Source organism: Chamaea fasciata, unplaced genomic scaffold (assembly GCF_029207755.1).
Source record: "Chamaea fasciata isolate MVZ Bird 193981 ecotype frontalis unplaced genomic scaffold, bChaFas1.0.hap1 SCAF_1, whole genome shotgun sequence".
NCBI classification, from domain to species: Eukaryota; Metazoa; Chordata; class Aves; order Passeriformes; family Sylviidae; genus Chamaea; species Chamaea fasciata.
In genome coordinates, this window is record NW_027094086.1 from 88,951,036 (window position 1) to 88,970,771 (window position 19,736).

Genomic DNA, 19,736 nt, shown 5'->3' on the forward strand with positions numbered 1-19,736 from the left:
TGTTGCTTTGTGATTCAGTCGTTCCTATAATCAAGCATTAAATGAATGATTTCCTGTTTGGCTCCTAACAGAGGTCTGTGTTGAAGGGTTGATGCCAGTTCATTCCAATAACAAATGCATTTTTAATTTGTGTGTGCTTAGTCAAGATTTTCTGGGTGTACAACAGTAGTGATGGTTTCTGAGAAGTATATGAAATATTCATAACATCTATCTCAAAATGGTGCTAAGCCAACTTCAGATTTAAGTAGGTATTTCTTAGTCACAAGCTGTGCTTTGTATTTATTTTTAGTAGGGGTACATGTGGACACCGATAAACAAGTCCCTATCTATTTTGTGTGCCAGTTTGGGAGTCTATGGTGTACTAATTATTCCAGTGTAAGTGGAAAACTGTAATTTACTTCAACAGTGTTTGAGTAATGTGTGAATATATTTTAAATTATCTCAAAACCCTTTCTGGTGAAGTAGGAGCATCCAGCAGAGCAGGCTTTTTCAGTGTAGCCAAAATAGGATGTTTTTAGGGAGTAAAACACAGGATTTACACATCTGTCTGGCAGCGGGTACCAGGCAATATATGTTTGTAAAGTTACAGCTGTAAGGTGAACTCAAGCTGTAAAAATGCACAGCAACTGCTGTGTATATAGAAAAAGTTGTGCTGCTTGTCTTACCCAGTACAGGTCTCTTTTCTGTCAACAAAGTGATCCTCCCAGATGGCAAATGAGGGGACCAAATACTGGCCAGTAGCTTGATTGTCATCTCCAGGTGGTTTGTCCAAGCATTCTTTCTGTCTTCTTATTATCAGCCTGCCACTGTTTCGGTTTTATCTTGTAATTTTTCTGCATTTTTCCATCCCAGGAAAGCTGACTCCTTCACCTTTAAAAGTTACTCTGAAAAATCCAGTTTCCTGACACCTACTTGACTTCTTAATGTAAACTGTTCTCAGTATTTTGCCATCTGGAATTGTTGTCTGATGAGGAGCAGATCCAAAGGCAGCAGCTTGCCCGGGTATTATATGCCATGTGTAAATTCTGTCGTGGAGAGAACTCTCCAGAGAGTCACAGGAATCGTTTTCTCATTGAGGTGATGCCCACTGTGGTTTTTGCTTTGAGGAAGGTCCCTTGAACTATTATGCTGCAGAATATTGCAATATTGCAAATAGACATTTCTGCTGTCACAGATGGCACTGCAGATCCCTACTGCAGTACCGTCCCTACTGAGAACCATCTTCTCAGGGTAAACACCTTGCAGATATCTCACCCAGCTCTTCGCCCACTTGCTTTTAGCATAGTTTTTATCTGTTGTACATACAGAAATCTGAGACTACAAGGTACCTAAAGCAAGTCAAGTCACTTGTAAAAAGCAGCCATTTCTTGGGATGTACAACTGCTCCTGATGTTGACACATATTTTTTTCAGATGGCGTCACTCATCTTGTCCAGTTGCAAAGGTTTGATGTGTAGAACCCATACTCTTACTTTTTCTTTGATACAACTTCTGCATGTTGTTACAAGGAAGCCTGTAGGGGAAACCATAATTTCTGAAAATGTAAATGGATCTCCTACCATAAGGATTGCATCAGCTTTCTTTTGCTGGTGCTTAGAACATAAGCTCATTGCAGCAAGAACTGTGGTGGTAAATCACTACGGTCAATTTAGCTTTAACATAGCTATAGCTACATACGGTGCTGGTAGCAGTTGGGACATAAGCAGGGGCTATCCTAGCCTGCCAGGTTTCTAGTTTGGATGAAAGCCTTCTAATAAGTCAGTACCAACCCCTCACTATTGTTTTTGATGCCTAACTTAAGAAGTCTCTGAGTGCCAAGTTACAGCTTTCCACTCTGCACTCACACTGTATTTTCAGAGCCGGTGCAGGTTAAGATATGCTATGTTACCTTGTTGCAAATTTCTTTAGTTAAGGTACAGAATCTCTGTTTTCATTAAGCTGCTGAAAGCAATACCTGTTGGTGGCTCAGCTTTCCAGTTCTTGACCTAGTACTACCTAGGAACTCATGAAAACACTGTGCAGCAATTCAGAGGGAAGAACAGAAGAAATGTATTTCCTTCATTTTTTCAATATCCTGGTCTGCTTTCTGAATTTCTCCCTAACTTCTCAACTATGACTAGAAAAGAACTTATGTATAAAAGGTATAAAAATGAGAGTCTTCCAAAATCTTTTTGATAGATTATCACAGTTCACTGACACAGTGGAGTTCTGTTTTGCTGTCTATTAGCTGGGCAGCTGGGGGTGGTAACATTTTTCTTAAGGTGTCTACAATCTTGTTTTCTTTTCAAATACACTTTCTTGGGGTTTGTTTTTTTTTCTTTTAAACACAGAGCTTTTGTTATGTTTCTCAAGATTTCTTGTTTTATCTCCTGTTTTCATGCATTCATCTTCTGCCAGACTCGCTCATCTTGGCCTGTGAAATCCATTATGTTGGGTTTCTTTGGATCTAACTTGAGGTGTAGTTCTTTCCCTAGGAAGACACCTTCTTTGATTGATTTTTTTCAATCCTCCTATATGAAAAACTGCAGTCCATCTGTTCTTAGATTAGGTTTCTGATTTCTTTGGTTCAGAAAGAATTAAGAACCATCATGGTAGAGTTGTTCAGATAAAATTTCTCAGCCTTTCCTTGTGTTTGCCGAATTTCTGGTTGTATGCTGTATTTCTGAGTGGTGTTACTGTCTTGTGGTCTCAGTGTGGTTTGCAGTATTTTGATTGGCTTCTGCAATTCTGTATTTGCAGATTTGATTTTGCATCCACTTTCTTCCCAAGTCTGTCCTCTGGCAGTTTACGTGTAGTAATTGTCAGTACAAGTCTAGAGTTTTCTTAAGGCTGCTTTCACTTCTTCCTCAGTTTTGCTTTCTGTCTCAATCAGTAAGGAAGAGAAGATTGAATTTTTATCTGTAGTTACCAGGTGTGCCAACTGTTACACCTCCTAAACTCTTCTGGTGAGCAACCAGGAATTTAAGGTTCGATCCTGCACTCTCAAAGGAATGTGTATTTTTTTACTGTGTTATTTCAGAGGCTTACTTGTTACAAATGAAGATTTATCCTGCTCCCAGTCCAGTGCTTATAACTGGAAATGTACCATTGTCTTGAGCTGGTCTGAATTTGAATGGAAACAAGATGCCCTGACATCATCTTCTCTATGCTTTTACATAATCAGAATCTAAAATAAATCCAGTTGTAGTTGCAAGACTGGAAATTAAATAAAATAAAATTAATCATGGGGGAGAGGGACATGTCAATTCTATTTTTGCCTCTTTTTCCTGTTTTTTTATTTGCCTTGATTACAGTAACAAATTTTAAGTCTAGAAGGGTCATTTCCTAGCCTAGGGTGTTGGCCCCTGGTCACAGAACAGGTGCTGTTAATGCTTTGCTACTGGTGTAGCAGGTGACACACCAAGTTGTTTTAGCTTTTCTGTACCTCACTTTTCCACTTCTACAATGATGATCTGGGTTTACTTAAAGAGTGTTTTGAGTTGCTCTTTATTGTGGCATCAGTGCTGTGGGATTTTTCTGTTATTAGTTTGTCTCGTAGCACATGCCACAGAAGTTTTCCAAGTGATTCACATACTGAAGGGGATTTATTTGGTCAGCTGATTTGGAGAGGTACTTCTATACGCTTTTCAAAATCAAGCTTTACCTTTTATACCAGCCTATTTTTCTCCTTATGTTCACTTACTTTATCTCATGGAATGGCAGTGCTAGGCTTTAGTCACAACAAGGAATGTCATAGGCAGACACACAGACAAAAAGAGGTTCCAAATCTTTTCTAGGTAGTAATCTGTCTGAATTAGATTTTGTAGTTGGTACTGTTGCAGGAAAAGCTAGCCTGATACTAGAGATGCTCAAATCTTCTGTAAGGAACTTTAAATCTCAAAGATTCAGAAACTTGTTGGAATATTTCTACTTTCCTCAGGCTTCAAGAGACCTATGCATGTTTGAAGCCAAGCAAAATTTGAATTTAGCAATGAGCAGAGAAATACAGTTATTTCAACCAAGGTATGTTTTGGCATTGGTCATACCCTACGCTCACAGCAGCAGTGCTGGGTGTCATGCCACAGCTATTAAAACAATCCCAAAATTAATGGATCTCTCTGTGAGCTGACACATCTACATTTTCCTCAGTGACTTTCATAGACTTTCATCTGTAGCAGCGTTTCTTTTCTTAAAACTACTCTCTTCAGTCAATTTTGATTCCAGGCGTATATTCAGCCCTATTTTTATGCATCTTTATGTCAGCTACTCACCCTTAGCTTCCTTTACAGTCAGTGAAGCCTAACAGGCACTTCCAAGGTGCAGCTCAATCTTGTTTAGATTCTTACATTAGTCTGAGGTTAATCATGCCCAAGACTTGCTCTTAATATATTAAGGAGGCCAACTCAGAGGCAGAAGCCCACACTGTAAACGTTTGTATCAGCTGAATCCTCCATCTGATTGCCAAGAAAGTCCACATAGTTGGGAAAATTTCAGGATGATGTAACATTTTTTAATACATAATCCATCACATTTGAAAATCTCTTTTTCCTTATAAATCTAAAGAAGACATTGATGGTTGTTTATCTAAACATTGTGCAAAACAATTGGTTTGCTTGTTTCTGATTATTCAGACCTGAATTATTAGCAAAGCAGATTCCTATTGAAAGCAATTATAATTGATGCACCAGAAAGCTTCTGCTCTCAGCTTCATCCTCTAACAACCTTTGCTTTTTAAAATCATCATGAAAATTATAGTGGCCTTTAAAAGGAAGAATTCATGCAGAGCATCCCCCAGGTTTGTTTTTTTTTTTTGAAACAAGAGCCAAGGACAACCTCAGAAAAAAAGCAAGGTTAACCAGCCAGCACAGACTGGGATTTAGTTTCAGTTGTCAGATGAAAAGGGCAGGACTTGTTTATTTAGTCCACCCCTTGGTTAAGCGGCAACATGACAATTGCTGCAAAGGAGAAGACTTTATTATTATCTTGTATAATAATATTTATTATTAATTTATTATTTTTTCATATAGATGCAGGTTGGAATAATTCATCTGAGATGTTTTAGTCTTGGAAGGAAGGATGGAAGGATGGAAAGGTTGCATGTCATGACTACATAAATGCCTCTTTGGCTGGTTAATGGAGCACTTGGCACAGAGGCAGCAGCGAGCTTCACCTTCTCAGCTGGAGGAGCAGCCCACAACCACTGCCATCACGGAGCACAGCAGCCTGTTAAAGGAATAAAGACAAAACTGTGTTTGATTTCCAGAATGGAGGGGCAGGAACTCCTCCTGACCCTGTCAAGGCTTTACTGATCTTAATGGGGCTGCCACAGAGAAAAACTCTGCTTGAAAAGCAGAGGGGTGCTGCTCCTGAGGGATGAGTTCAAAAATACCAGCTCAGAAACATTAATAAAAACATTTCCCACTGTTTCTTCATCAAAGCAAAAATGAAACAGCATACTGCAGAGCACACTGGCAAAATCTGTACACTTCTACCATAAAATACACATCGGCTCATTTCTATAAACGAGTAACTGAGAGTTTCTTGTAGAGTGGATGAATTTGTTACAGTAACTAGTTTCTGGCATAAGTAGATCCCATAAAGAGGGCTTAATGCTTATTTCTAATTTTCTGAAAGGTTGTGCAAATGAAAAAAATGAGGTTAATCACCAAGGAAAATCACTAATGAAGTAATACATCTTTTCTTAAATATTAATTATAATTCATTTTTTCCCATCACAGAATTTACACGGTTCTCATGAATCAAGGATTAATTCAACGGTTTATATTTATCCTCTGCTGTGAATGGATTCCTTCTCAGTGGAGAGTGAATGAATTTATTTTGTACCAGCTTTCTGCTTGGAAACAAAATCCTTCATAAAAGAACTGGCAATCCTTGCCAGAGAAATCCAAAACAAGTAAAGACTTTCATTGTTCAGGGTGTTAGATCCTAATGAGTTCTGCATCTAAATGCTTATATTTTTTCCCATCTGATCAGCAGTAGCGTAGCAGGTTATGCACTTAAATGGCCAACACTTGTCTGGGAAGAAGATATTTGTTAAAGAAAAGCAGTACGTTCCATAGTTTCAGTATAACATCTGTTATCAGTCAGTGCTGCTCTTAGCCCAGCATGCCCTTCCTCTAAATATCTTATTAATTAAACTGGCTTAGTAGGAAAATAATTAATACTATAAGTCCTGTACCTACTTAGAAAGGATTTAGAAACTGAAAAAAATTGGTTTTGTCTGAGCTTCAGCTCAAGGGTTGTGGGGTTTTCATTCTTGAACACAAGCAGATTACAATAGGGTGTATCTGAAAAATCCCTATAGATACAGTCTTCTGAATATATATATTCTATCTTTGAAATTCTGCGACTGCAAGAATAGTCCACTACTTTGAGAAGTCTTGGTCACTGCTGGTGGATCTTCCTCAGCAACTGGTTTGGAAGAGACACTCCTACACTTCTTCTAAATGTCCTGATAGCCCTTTTTAGCGCCTGATTCCCCAAAAGCCCTAACTCCAGCCTGCAAAATTACAAGTACTGTGATAATGTGGTGGGACCTCCTAGCCATGAAGTCAGTCATGATGCTGCTACCTTGCTTAACCAGCTCTTGACTGGGCAGGAGGGTGAGACAGGGCACCCAGGTGGATGCCAGTGAATTTCTGTGCAAAATGTGGATCTCCTACTTAGCTATCTGCTACTTAGCTATTTCAAGTAGAGGAATAGAATTTGCCTGTGTCTTTGTTCTGTGGGCAGTGCTGCTGTCTATATGCAGAAACTGCTGCTTTGCTGCTGATTCACCCAGCTTGGTTTCCCACTGAAGTGCAAATTCAGTTTGCTGCTTATTCTAACAGAAAATTACACATTTTGAGACCTATTGGAAAAGGTGCTGGGTGCCACCAAATCACTCTTTAAACTCAGTCAGAGCTTAAACAATTTCTCTGGTGGGAGAAGGCTCAGGAGTTAGCTGAAGTTTGTTCTGGCTTTTCTTGGAAGGTCTGAGAGCAGCTGCTCTTAAGGAGGAAAAAGCTTTAATGCTGTATCAGAAAAAGGCCCTTTAAGCACAAGGAAAAGGCAGCTTGGGGAGCAGTCTGCAGTGTGACTCCAGAGTTTTATCATTGGGCCTTTCTTTTCAAAAGTGTATTAGAAACTTAGAAATCAGTGTTTCATTGCAAGTCAGTTGAGGTACCTAAAGCACTTCTTCAAATGGGTTGAAGGCACTCTGGAAAATGCTGTGACTGTTATGTTAACAACCTCCAAAATCAAACTGCACTGCACTGTGTGGCTGGTTAATGGGTATGGGGTCTTGTGCTTCAGCAAAGGGCCCTGCCTTTAATTCTGATCCACGCCGAAGTTCAGAGAGTGTGTCTCTCCCTGGGGAGACCAGGGGTTTTAACCAGCTTCTGACTATACATATTGGTCATCTTTGTCCTGAAGAATACATATGCAAAAATGATTTTAAAAGCAGGGAAGCCTATATTTATCCTATGGAGAAGAGTGAAGCAGAACTGGCCTTGTTCATACTGAGTTCTAAGTATTTGGCAGTACATAAGTTGCAATGAGCACAATGTGCTGGTATAAGCAGAGCTAATTCATCAGATATGTGTGTCCTTGTAAGAACAGTGAACATACAGCTGTACCAAAAAAGGTTGCACCTTCCTGTTTTCAGGGGAGGAGACGGGCGGAGAGAGGCTTTCCAAGCCTCTTCTGCTTTAAATCTGCCTTGGGCAGGCTGAGGATGCTAAGCCCCAGTTCATTTGTGTGTGTGTGCATCAGTGCTGGGTCTGATGGAGGAGCATATGGCAGACGCCATTTGCCCTTGACTGTGCCTCTTTTTTGGCAGCCACAGGCTTGTTTCTCACCGAGCGAGTTCAGTCACAGCCACTCCTTCACATCACTTCTTGAGCCCCCAGCTTGCTGGCTTTCAGCTCCTAGCCTGCGTGTGTGTCCTTTGTGGTGTTTTGGTTAATTGGACATTGTTTTAATTACTACTGCACTAAAAAACATGTATTTTCTATCTGTCGTTTTGCTGCCTCAGTGACCGTGTTCTCCAAGCAGCCAATACAGAACTCAAGCTGTTCAGATCTGGTGTAAATTGCAGGGGTTCCCTTGGAGTTTCCCTCCTTTACATCTCTTTAGGGGAAAACACCCCTCCAGGGAAGAGAAGGCTCTATTAAACAGCTCATTTTTTGCAATGTCCCAAACACCTTGATCTACCCTCTCTGGAACAAGTGGCAAAAAAGCCTTGGCTTTCATTCTCTTCCACAGCCTGGACACAGTCTGTGACCATGTTCTGTGGCTACATCTTTCCTTGGTTTGAGCCTTTGTGTTGCCTTCTTTCTTACCTTTCCCTCTCCAACTTCTGCACTAATTTCCTTTTTCTCCCTTTGCTGTCTCCAATTCTCCACAGAAATCGAAATGTTTAGCTTATGTGTCAAAGTCAAGCAATGGGTGTGCAGACATGCCTGTAAATCAGTCATTCTATGTGGGAACTGACAGTGGTCAGAACATAGATTTTTAGGCTTCAGGCAGTAGCTTGGGCTTGTGAGAAAGCCAAGCACAGAACTCTCTCACTCTGGCCTGGGAAATTAAAAGGAGGTACCCAAAACAATCCTTGTAGATATGCTCTTCCTGACACCTGGTGTTTTTCTAGCTTGTTGTTTACTTGTAAGAAACGGTTGAGAGGTGTTTCTCTAAATGACCAATCATATTGATTGTACCGAAACACTTTGATTGATTGTATAAAAGAGTCTGTCCCTCAATGAGCTTTTCCTATGAGCCCTCCAAAGAACTGGAGTTCTACGTATCATTATTTGAGCCATCCCGCATCATAACTGTAAACCTACTGCCATTTCTGTCAGTAACAGCCACGCTACAGTAGCAGACAGATTCTCTGGACTACCAGTAGCCTTTATTCCGATATGCTAAACTGCCACTGACTTGAGGAGGAGAAAGAGCATTTTTTTAAATGCCTTTAAAAGGCGTAGAGCCTTTTTAAACAATAATTTCCCTTCTTTTCTATTTATATTGACCTTATACTTTGCTTACAGCTTTGGAAAGAAAAATGTCAATGAGGCAAAGCAGAGAAGAGCTTATAAAAAGAGGAGTGCTGAAAGAAATTTTTGATAAAGGTAAGTGTTCTTTTCACAACAGTAAATTGACATTCCATATAGTTTTATGGCCAGACATTACATAATATTAAGACTAGGAACCAGGAGTAGAGAGTTCTGAATTGCAAGACTGTGCAAAATAATATCTCTAAACACTTCTCTTGACTTTGTCGTGGTCTGGCCCTATCTGTTGGATACATGTAAAAGTTACTTAGCAAGTAAAAATGAAAACTAATCAGAAATGTAAAGCAATAGAAATAAAAATCACAGCAATAGGCAGTAGCACTGACTGCAAAAGAGCAAAGCATCCAGACTGTGGAGAAGTGTAGTGGGTTTGTGCCTCTGTGTGTTGCCGTTGTCTGGTTGAGTCACTTTGGCATTCACTGTTGTAGGAAAGGGAAACATTTAAGGGTTTTGGATCCTGATGAGCACAGAACAATGTACTTTCCCTTGAAACGGCTCAGAAGAGATAATAATTTCTTGTTCAGGATAATTAATTTGTTGAGTTTGTAATGTCTTGTTTATGTAAAATGCCATTGTTTTACAATCATCATTGTTTTACACTGGTAACACAATACATAGTTGACATCTGTTGCATATATCTTAGTCTTTGAGTGCGTCTTTTATTTGTTTTGCTGCTTCCCTTGTCAATAACTAAGGCAATTAATTCAGAAAATTATATAAAGGCATAATAAAGTTACTTCTTAATCACAATAGAACTTATGGATATGCTTCAAAGCCTCATTAATTTGAAGTCTGAAAGTTTTTGACAATAGCAGTACAAAATCCGGTAGAAATCAATAGAAGTTAGAAACTTTCACAGATATTAGAAGTATAGCCTACTTCATAAATTCAGGAGCATTTAAATCTGCTACCCACGTTTTACTGTAGCTTATTAGGTATTTAAAAATTTATTGACCCAGGCTGCTAATGTTTTTAAGTTAAACAACAGCAAAAATGTGCTTATCATTAAATTTTACAGTTTCTACCAGTTATGTGTTGTAGTGTGCTCTCACTATGACCTGCTGGCTTAGAAATCCTCCTGGATGCAACTTCAGAGTAAAAACAACTCCTGTCAATAGGTTTGCCCTTCTCACTGCTTTGTGTTGTTCACCTTTTTTAGTGTGACTCAGATCAGACCCGCAGTCAATGAGGCGTAGTCCAGGCTGTCACACCAAGTGATCAGTGCCCCAGCCAGCTCAGAAGGCAGTTTTCAGTCACACCTCTGGCACAGGTGTGACCTTCTTCATCCCTGCCTCACATCCCACATGTAGCCACCCTCTGAACCATCCCTACATAAACCTTAAGGCCTCCCCGGGAAAAATCTCTTCTGTGAAGTCTGACTCTGCCTTCCATGTTGAAACTTAGGGAGATTCCCCTTATGTTGCTACCAAAGCACTACAGTTTTTTCTATTGATCAAATAATGATGTAGTTTGTAAACTTCTGTGTCATCTTGTGAAGCAGATTACTCCTTATAGTTATTTTTCACCTTTACAAAGCTGATATGAAAAGAGAGAGGTAGGGCAGAGAAAAAAGTGGTAATGTACAAGTATAGCAGCAGTAGTCAAACAGCTATGACAATACAAGGATATGAACAAGGCAAGATGTGTAGAGCAAAAGCATTATTTCCTTCAGTGGTGTAATAAGCTGAGAGTAATTCTAGTAAAGGATATATTTCATTGAAAACCTTAAGTGGAAGTGTCATTTTCTTTGTAATTCCTGTTAGGTAGCCTCTAATCCTTCAAGAAGACAACAGACCTTTAGCATTTCCTAGCAGAATGCTTTATTTGATTGTGGTAGCATCTTCCATGCCAAGAGGCATCTTGCACATACAGTAGGTGTAAATCTCTTTGTCTCCCTTTCCTAAGAGGTGGGCAAAGCAGGGCTGTGATTATTTTTGGCTTTTTCTTTCTTTAAAAACTCATACCAATCAAAGAAAACAGTGCAGACAGACTGACCCAAGAACAAGAATTTTTGCCTTGTGCTCAGTGTTGGTTTTGTCATATCATTTATGTTGAAGAAAAGCATAATTAGCTGGTTTGTTCACCTGCGTTTAAAGTGATGCCCTGACCCATTTGCTTCAGGATTTGCTGGCTTTTCAGAGGACTTTGTGTCACCCAGCAGGTGAAAATTATCAGAGTGCAGTAAGTCACAGTAGTCACACATAGGAGAGTCACTGCAGTCCAGCTGCTAGATTTGGAAAACAAGAAATTCTGTTATTTCAGTGACCCCCACACTTAGATTAGTCACATGAAGCTGCTCCTGACTGAACTGCAGAGAGCTCTTTCCTTGCTAAGGGCCAAACCCATGACAGAATCGGTTTCTGTTATCTTCCATTTCCAGGGCTCCATGACTTGAGTATTCCTAAAGTCTTGGCAATGGTTATAATTTTTTCAAATACTCTGTACTTTTGGAAAATAGTAAGTTGAAGAAGTATCTGATGAAGCTCCTGCTGTTCTAATAGTTTGTGGGCAGATAATGCTGAGAGGTTAAAAATACCTCTTCCACCTGCAACACAGAACATACTTCAACATTTAGAAGAACTCGTATTTTTTGCTATGCCATTGCTCCTACACATACCTACAGACCTTGATTTTCACATGAAGTTGTAACCATCCCAAAAACATCTGTCATTAGAATTGCCCACTGTTTCATGCTGCTGGTCAAAGAACCTAATCTATTTGTAGTATTTTGATACCTCTTCTTCTTTCTGAACATAGATGAGATTGCCTGTAGTGAGAAATTTCTGAATATGAATGTGTACCAATTACTTACTCCAAAGAGTTACAATGGTTTTTCAAGGAAATGTGGGCAGTTTTCATCTCTTGTATCTTGTATTTTAATATGCTCTATCTAATTAAAATTATGTACTTAGACTTAAATTTCAGGTTACCCAAGTCCTGACATGTTGCACTTACACGCTAAAGCAGATTTTGTGACCATATATGAGGGCAAACTTGAAGTGGCTTTGGTAACGCAGCAAGGAGGAAGGCATAGCAGCCACTTGTGCTGCAGTGAAATTGAAAACTTTTGAACTCCTCCAGAAGCAGCCTGTCTCAAACTCCATGGGATCCACAAAATCAGGGTTCTGTTTAGGGACTGAGGTTGTGGAAGTGTCCCAACTACTGTGCTAAGGTAGCCACCAAGGCTAGGAAACAGTCCCAGGGGCAGGTCTTGACCACATGCAAGAACACTCAATTTTCCATTCCCCACCCTTGGGGTCATGGCAGAGAATGACAATTAATTTTACTCTTCCCTTCCTAGTCTTTGCTATCAAAAATTTTTTGCTTGGACAGTCTACTTGAGAGCGGACAAGTACTGAAGGAGACAACCCAATGCAAAAATCAACACAAGATTTCAAATCGTCCATTTTGACTTCCATAGCCATTCTTTTGTAGAAGGAATGCACGAGTGTGGCGCTTTTCAGATATGCAAAAAGTTGCATAGTCCAAGTTTTGCAGAGTAAAAGACATAGTGAGAGGGTAGGCAGAGCTACAACAGGGGAAACACAACAGGACTGGTTTATGTCAGTCAGTGTGATGCACTGTGGGCTGCTTCACACCAGGCAATGTTTTAGAAATACCTGAGAGTGGAAATTGCAGGTGTGTTCAGGAGTACCAACCATGCTTAGGAGCCACAGCTTTTGAATGCATCATCTATGTATCTCTGGGCCTTTGTCCCATGCTGTTTTCACATGCTGAGGTGAATCAAAGTGTCTGGGTAGAGTCCTCTGCATCAGAGAGTTTCCACTGAGGTCCTCTTCCTTCGGTGACTTCAGGTGTGCAGTCTCCTGAGTAAGAGAAGAGCAGTCCTCATGTGCTCTCTTGCTGCAGAGGTCAAGCAACTCCCTCATGGACCCGTCCAGTTTCACGCTCAGCTGATGTTACTAAAGCTCTTGGACCTAGGGGAAGTCGTTCTCCACTAAGTAGCACCAGACTATGAAAACAGCAAAGGATTTAGCTAGTCTGAGAACAAAAGATAACATACGTTATCACTGTACAAAATTAACTTTAAACTCATAGCCAGTTCCTGAAAACAGATCAGTTCATCCATGTATATGTAATAATTGCATTACCAGGATTCTTTTCATTTGTATGTCAGCCAACTGGAATAGCTTTAATACTTTGAAAATAATAAGTAATTTGCCTTTTATTTCTGGTTGTCAAGCATGTCTCTGATGCAGGATTAATTCACACTAAGATACTCTTTCCTCTACAAATTATTTTTTCCACGTCTTTAATCTTTTTGCTGTACTTGAGCAACTCTCCATGTAGCTCTTTAAGCAATACCTGATTTAGAGTGTATATTTCAGTCATGATTCTGTGCATGTCTGATGATTTCACTCAAATTCAAGGACAAGCTTTAGAATCGAAATCAAGATTAAAGATATTCAGATGTAAGATTAAAAAGGGTTATGCTGTCAATACAGAAAGCTGCCATGCTTTAGTATTATGACAAAAGGTAAAAGCCAAAATTTTATCTTACATTTTACCTCTTTTGCAATCGTAAGTCTTCATGGGTCATTCAAATGCTGTTTTTCAAATCATTCTAATATACCTTGAGAAGCACATAGCACACTTAAGACAGTAGGATTTCAAGATGCTCAGCATATTACAATAGGCATCTCACTTCATGAAGAATGTGTAGTTATCCCTCCAAAAAGTAAATGTTACTGGGTTTATCATGCATACTTTTCTCATAGTTACAGTCAAATTTAGTTTGAATTAATGCACTGAATTAATGAATATATTGCTGGACACAGTCACTGCCTTTCATTCAAGAAGCAGATGCTCTACATAAGAAACAGTTACACTCTTTCATGAAACCAGGTAACTGAGAGAACATCAGTTCTTATCCCAAACATGAGTAAACATGTGTGTCTTTATAAAAGGGAGATAGAGCCAGCACAGATACACAGCATTTCTACCCAGACAGCTGAGTCAAAAAATGTTCAGCTTAAATACTGGCTGAATTGTCTTTTGATTTTTGCTGCCTAGGGAAGTAAACAGCTTTGTATAGAATGGCCATAGCAGTTAGAAAGAAGGCTGTGCTGCAAACACTTGGCCAAGGCCTTTAGCTTTAATTCATGTTGCCACCATTTAGCCAGCTCAGGTGTTCTCTCAAAGCCATGGGTCAGGTTTCCATCTAGTATGATGTGACTGCATTACCATAATAGCTCTCTGGGTCTCCAAAAAGCCTTCAACAAAACCAAGAAAGTCAAGACCTTGGTATTTATAATTCCAAAATAAACAGGAGACCATCTTCACTCACCGTAGAGGAAGCTTTAAATGGCAGAAATATAATTCTGAGTAGGTATCAGCTAAAGTATTATCAGACTTGTTAATTGCTGTATACTAGCACCCAAATGAGACCTAACATTTTTCTCTTTTCAGTATTGTTTTCCAAAGTGGTTTGTACATCTTAGCTGTATGAGGGGAGAATGTGCACTCATTTGACTGCTGTACATCTCCACTCAGTACAATGAGCAGTAATATGACTAATCGGTTGTGTCCAAAAATCTAAACCTATGTTCTGAAGTCCTGAGTTTCGTTTTTAAAAGTAATTTAAATGCTTGGTAAAATCAAGTTCCACATATTTGCCTGCTAGTTTTTAGTTTTACAGGTCATATTTCAGTTATATTTTCAGGCTTCCATTTGTAACCATAGGGGCTGAACACTTTGCTTTATAAAACTCTAATTGTGATGTCCATGTAGTCATTGCCTCTAGGTACCAAGGTGCTGTGCTTAACAAGTTCAGAGATAAAAATCATGCAGGTTGACACTATAGAGAATAATCTGAATCCTTTCTTCTGCTCTTTATTATTTCTAATGTGAAGTGGTGTTTGATAGGAAAGAAAATGCCAGCTACTGTCACAGAAATTTTGCTCAGATAGAGGAGATATTATTAGTAACTATAAAAACAGGCTATCTAAATGGAATCTGATATATCCCAGTATCAAGACCTTACATCAAGCAACTATAAAAATTATTCTTTTCCTTACATAAAATGTGGTTATTTGTGTGTAAAATAGGGACATATTCCTGTGATTTTTCTTGTGTCCCTTATAGCATAGAAGTTGGTATAGGGAAAGATAATAATTCTTTTTATTAATATTAAAATATTATATACAGTATGTATTAATATTCTTTAGTTCCAGCCTACTATAATTCCTGACTTCCCAGATTCAACAGAGAGAGGGAAAACAGGGGGTTTTTTGGCATTGGATGGGACTGCATGTCTGCGTGGGTCAAGGATGGTCAGGAATCAACCAACTTAGACCATGGTTCATAATGACCATTCCAGGGTAGAGCAAAAGATCAATACAGATATTTGACATAAATTATGTATTACCCCAGAGGTTCTACTGACATCACTGATAGGCTCAGCCTTGGCCAGCAGCGAGTCCAGCTTGGAACTGGTTCCATCAGACATGGGAGAAATGTCTGGCAGCTTTTCACGAAAGGCATCCCTGTAGCCCCCCTGCTATCAAAACCTTTCCACATAAACCCAGTGCATATGTACATAGAACATCTCAGTCCAGGTTCCTCATTTGAAAACAATCTAGTCTATTTATGTCTCTTTCTTTTGTCATTCTTCTTTCCTCCAACTACGAACAGATGGGGAACTTTCCATACCAAATGAAGACGGAGCTTTGGAGAATGGGCAGCCTCTGGGCTCTGGGCTGAGTTCCAGCCAGGTGTCCCTGCCAGCCCTAGCAGAACTGGATTCAGTCCCAGCATCCGTGGAACCCTGCTCATATGAGGTGCTCCCAACCACAGAGATCATGGATGGAGCAGGTAACATCTCTTTTATGTTGTGGTGTAGATGCTCTAAGCTGTTTGTAACAAGTTTTTGATTTCTAACATTTGGTGTTTAGTTCTGAGAAAACCTTGTCAAAATGAAGGTCTTCTGGTATAGAAGGAGTTGACAGCATAGAGATTGTCACTGAATACTCCATGAGAAATTTTGACTGACACAATGTAGAAGTAACCTCTACTTCTAAGCAAGTAACCTCTCTTGGAGTAAGGCAAAACCCCTGCACTTTGTGAACATGTAGAAGTAGGTTTCCAGCTCTCTGTCTACATCTCAGGTGTGCCAATTAGCTCTAGAGCAGAGAGCTTACAACACGTTTGGACCCTGGGGTACAACATTGTGCCCTCTACCTGCCACATGGTGCTGTGTGATGTTCACACCGCACATCTGTCAGTAACTAACACAGTCAGCTGCCCTACCCTGGATGAGGCTGGCTGCTCTTCTTCCCCAGCCTGTGCAGAGAGACAGCAATGCTCTACATCTAGGTTGGCTCCTCTTTCTGCATCATGTTGTGCCGCTGCGAGTTGTGGACAAAGGTCAGGTGAGGAAAAGAGAGCAGTAGTTGTCATCCATGATCTTGCATAGCTATGCAGCCTTTTCAAAAGAGGGTAGGCCTCATGAGATGCTTTTTACTTTTAACAGGGTAAGTTTAAAGACCACCTGCTAACAAATCTGGTCCTAGGCAAGCTGTGGTGACAGACCATCAGAGACGTGACATTATAAAACTTGATTTGTGTTCCAGATGTGGGAGTACATCCCAGCCTGACATGGGGGAGCTGGCTTCTGTCAGAAGTAATGGGGAATTTGGCTGTTGTGTAGATGTGTGTTACTCTTTCTCTTTTACTTTCTTTCTTTCCTTCTTTCCTCCTTTCTACGTTATATGATGTTTGAGTGAAATCTATAAGTCATTCCTAATCTGCATTGCTGTGCTGCTTTTCTTGTCTGACTTCGGCTGTATCTGCTGCTGCTTTGCTCGTAACGTTGTTGCGTCTATGATGTGGTTGTGTCCTCCAGTGTCTGAAGAGAGCCCCACATCCAATGAATCCGGCGTCCTCCTGTCCCAAGATCCTACAGCTAAGCCAGTCCTGCTACTTCCCCCCAAAAAATCTGCCGCTTTCCCTGGAGAACATGAGGACACCCCAGTGAAACAGTTGTCCCTCCTCAAACAGCCCCCTGCCCTGCCTCCTAAACCTATTGCCAGGATTGCCAGCCACTTAACTGGTAAGTAGGTATTCCTGGACCCTCAGCCCCACCGTTTCCCTTATAGGAAAAGCTGCCTTTGTAGCAAGGTTCTCAATGTTTTTTCTCTTTCTGTAACGCTGTTTGCACTTGTTGTGTGTGCTGGTGTGTGTCCTGTACCTAGGGCAGGGATCGCAAAATCTTCAGACTGCACCTTCATCAAGGTTGCTCCGGGGGCACTTCCCCTCTCAGCTGTAATTACCTAAGACCGCTGTGGCATTTCCTAACCCTCCTCACTCTTATTCATCAAGACTTACCATCACCACTGAAATTGCAGGATGTGCTTTGATGGGAAAGGAAGTATCAGAAAAATACTAGGATATCTTTAAATGCCCTTAATGAGGAAAGGCACGGTAGTTGAGAGGAAAGGGAGAGTTTTGATTTCTCTTTTTGCCATTTGTTTTTTGTCCCCTCAGCTGCCATATGGGCTGGTCCCCTGTATCTTTCCATGTTTGTCTTTTACTTGCCCCCCTGATCCTTACACAGGTGATTCTGTCCTATGACTTCTTGTCATTTTGCCTCAGTGCTTACATTGTCTGCCTAACTGTTCCCCCTTTCCACTCCTGCTTTGACTATTCCCCTCCCACTAGTGAGTCCAGCTCCAGTTTCCAATGACCAGGATTTTGATGTTCTGCGCTTTATGCTGCAGTTTAGCTCTCACTGTATGGAAGGTAGCAAGAGTAAACAACACAGGCTCTGTTTCGTGTTCCACATGTTTTCACAAGAGTCCAAGCTCTTTGGGATTCAAAGTTCTAGGTGGATGTGGAAGGAGGGTGGGTGTGTCTCCTCCTCCCAGTCTCTCATTTTGACTGCTGAAGCAAAGAATGGTTATATTTATGCAGACCAAAATAGATTCCCTAAACACTTGCCTGCACCTTTTGAACAGTCTGCTCATAATTGCAGCTGCTGCACAGGTGGCAGCACCTCAAAATCCTGAGCTGAATTTGAGGCACGGTTCAGCTTTGCAGTGGGGCAGCTTACCAGTCTTCCCCCTGGGTTGATCCTGTGTTAATCCTGCCCTGATATTTTCAGAACTGATGTGAGAAATGCTCTGCCCACATTTATATACTGTAGATTTTTTTTTTCCAGACAGTTAATACCCATTTTATTCAGGTTTAAGATCTATATCAGGAAAGAGCTCATTAGGAAAGAACAGGTTCTGGTTTTCTCTCATCTCTACGTAGTCTCTTCATGTTTCTGTTTGGATGACCACACTTTTTTGTCCTCTATAGTTTTGTACATTTTATGTGAAACCTCTTTACTTTCTTACCTGCCAAAATCTGCACATAATGGTTAATATTTTGCCTTTTGCTACAAACTGAATGGGCAGACCTGCAGCCTGCAAGGCCAGGTAGCAGTATTCATGGCTTTACCTAAGGACTGAACCAGCTTCCTATGATCTCCCATAAAACTCTGTCCCAGTTATAAGAAGTTGCTCAGAAATGAGGCCAACATGGAAGAAACAAAAAAATAGGAATAGCACAGGAAGAAAACTCAGGTACTAAATGTCTTTGATTCATAAGTGATTCTTTTGTAAGAGATAACAGAAGAATCAAAGGATGATGGCTTCTGGAGTAGTTTTGTTTTTCTGCAGCTGCAGATTTTGTGTGAAGTAGAATCAGGCTTAAGTTATCAGCATAATTGAGTTGCTTGATGGTCATGACTTTCCAATGAAAGTGAAACAGAACTGTGACTTCTTTTACTTTGTGGGGGCCTTCAGTGATGTCTCATCTAGTCCTATATAAAGTCTTGTGTGTATGGATGGACTCTTGTACATGCATATACAGAACCTTCAGGGTAAAGGAACAGAGATTCAAATTTAATCATAGAGCCATAATTTAATTGACACTTATTCCTGCTGGAACTGAAACCCTCGTTGATACATTCCTTATAAAAGAAAATATTCAGCTTGTTCTTAAGGGTCCATTTACTTTGGTGGTCCAAAGGATATATGTGTTGCTCAGTGCCTTGTGTTCTCCAGTGGTAATCATATTAGCCACGTACAATCTTTGGAAATGAGCAATCAATCCTAATGAAGCATCCTCCTCAGTGAGAAGCAGAATTAATGCTATTCTTTTTCTAATTACTCCAGAGACCTCCTCAGCTTGTGAGTAAGAAAACAAGCAAAATCTGAATTCTAGCATTCAAAATGAAAACTTTTCAGTTCTTGCTGCATGCACATTTTTTCTACTGAAGAATTTTTGAAAAGGTTGAAGGACAAATTAAGACATACCAGGCATGGCTAGTGGAGAGTGACAGAGGTTTAATGGTTTGGTAGCTCTGTTCAAGAGGCTGTGGGAGGAGATGTGATTCTGTGAAAGATTTAGGTACCCATGGGAAAATGCAAAAGCAACTCAACTTCTGTCTATGGATATATGTGTATATGTGTACATAAGTGTATCTATTTAATAGAAACATGTTTTATACAAACATATATTAAAAATCACTACAGACATGATCAGAGGCAAAAAAAAAAAAAAAAAAGGAAAAACATTTAAAATAAAAACTTTGAGGGAAAACCTTGAGGGAAAAAAGTTGGACCATCTCTTGCTGTGAAAATATTCCAAGGTTCTTCAAAAAGTTATGCAGACTGACTTG

At 40.1% G+C, this 19,736-nt stretch overlaps 1 protein-coding gene across 7 annotated transcripts in view; it reads left to right on the forward strand.

Moving 5' to 3' along the window:
• Positions 1-19,736, forward strand: part of PHACTR1 (phosphatase and actin regulator 1) — a 304,928-nt gene that overhangs the window by 218,292 nt on the left and 66,900 nt on the right. For 6 of the 7 annotated variants that reach the window (XM_066188313.1, XM_066188338.1, XM_066188331.1 and 3 more), the window contains 3 exons: positions 9,026-9,106; positions 15,704-15,883; positions 16,914-17,120. In XM_066188313.1, the coding sequence (XP_066044410.1) occupies positions 9,026-9,106; positions 15,704-15,883; positions 16,914-17,120 (468 nt within the window). The remainder of the gene's footprint in view (positions 1-9,025; positions 9,107-15,703; positions 15,884-16,913; positions 17,121-19,736) is intronic. The other variant, XM_066188355.1, reaches the window with a different exon arrangement.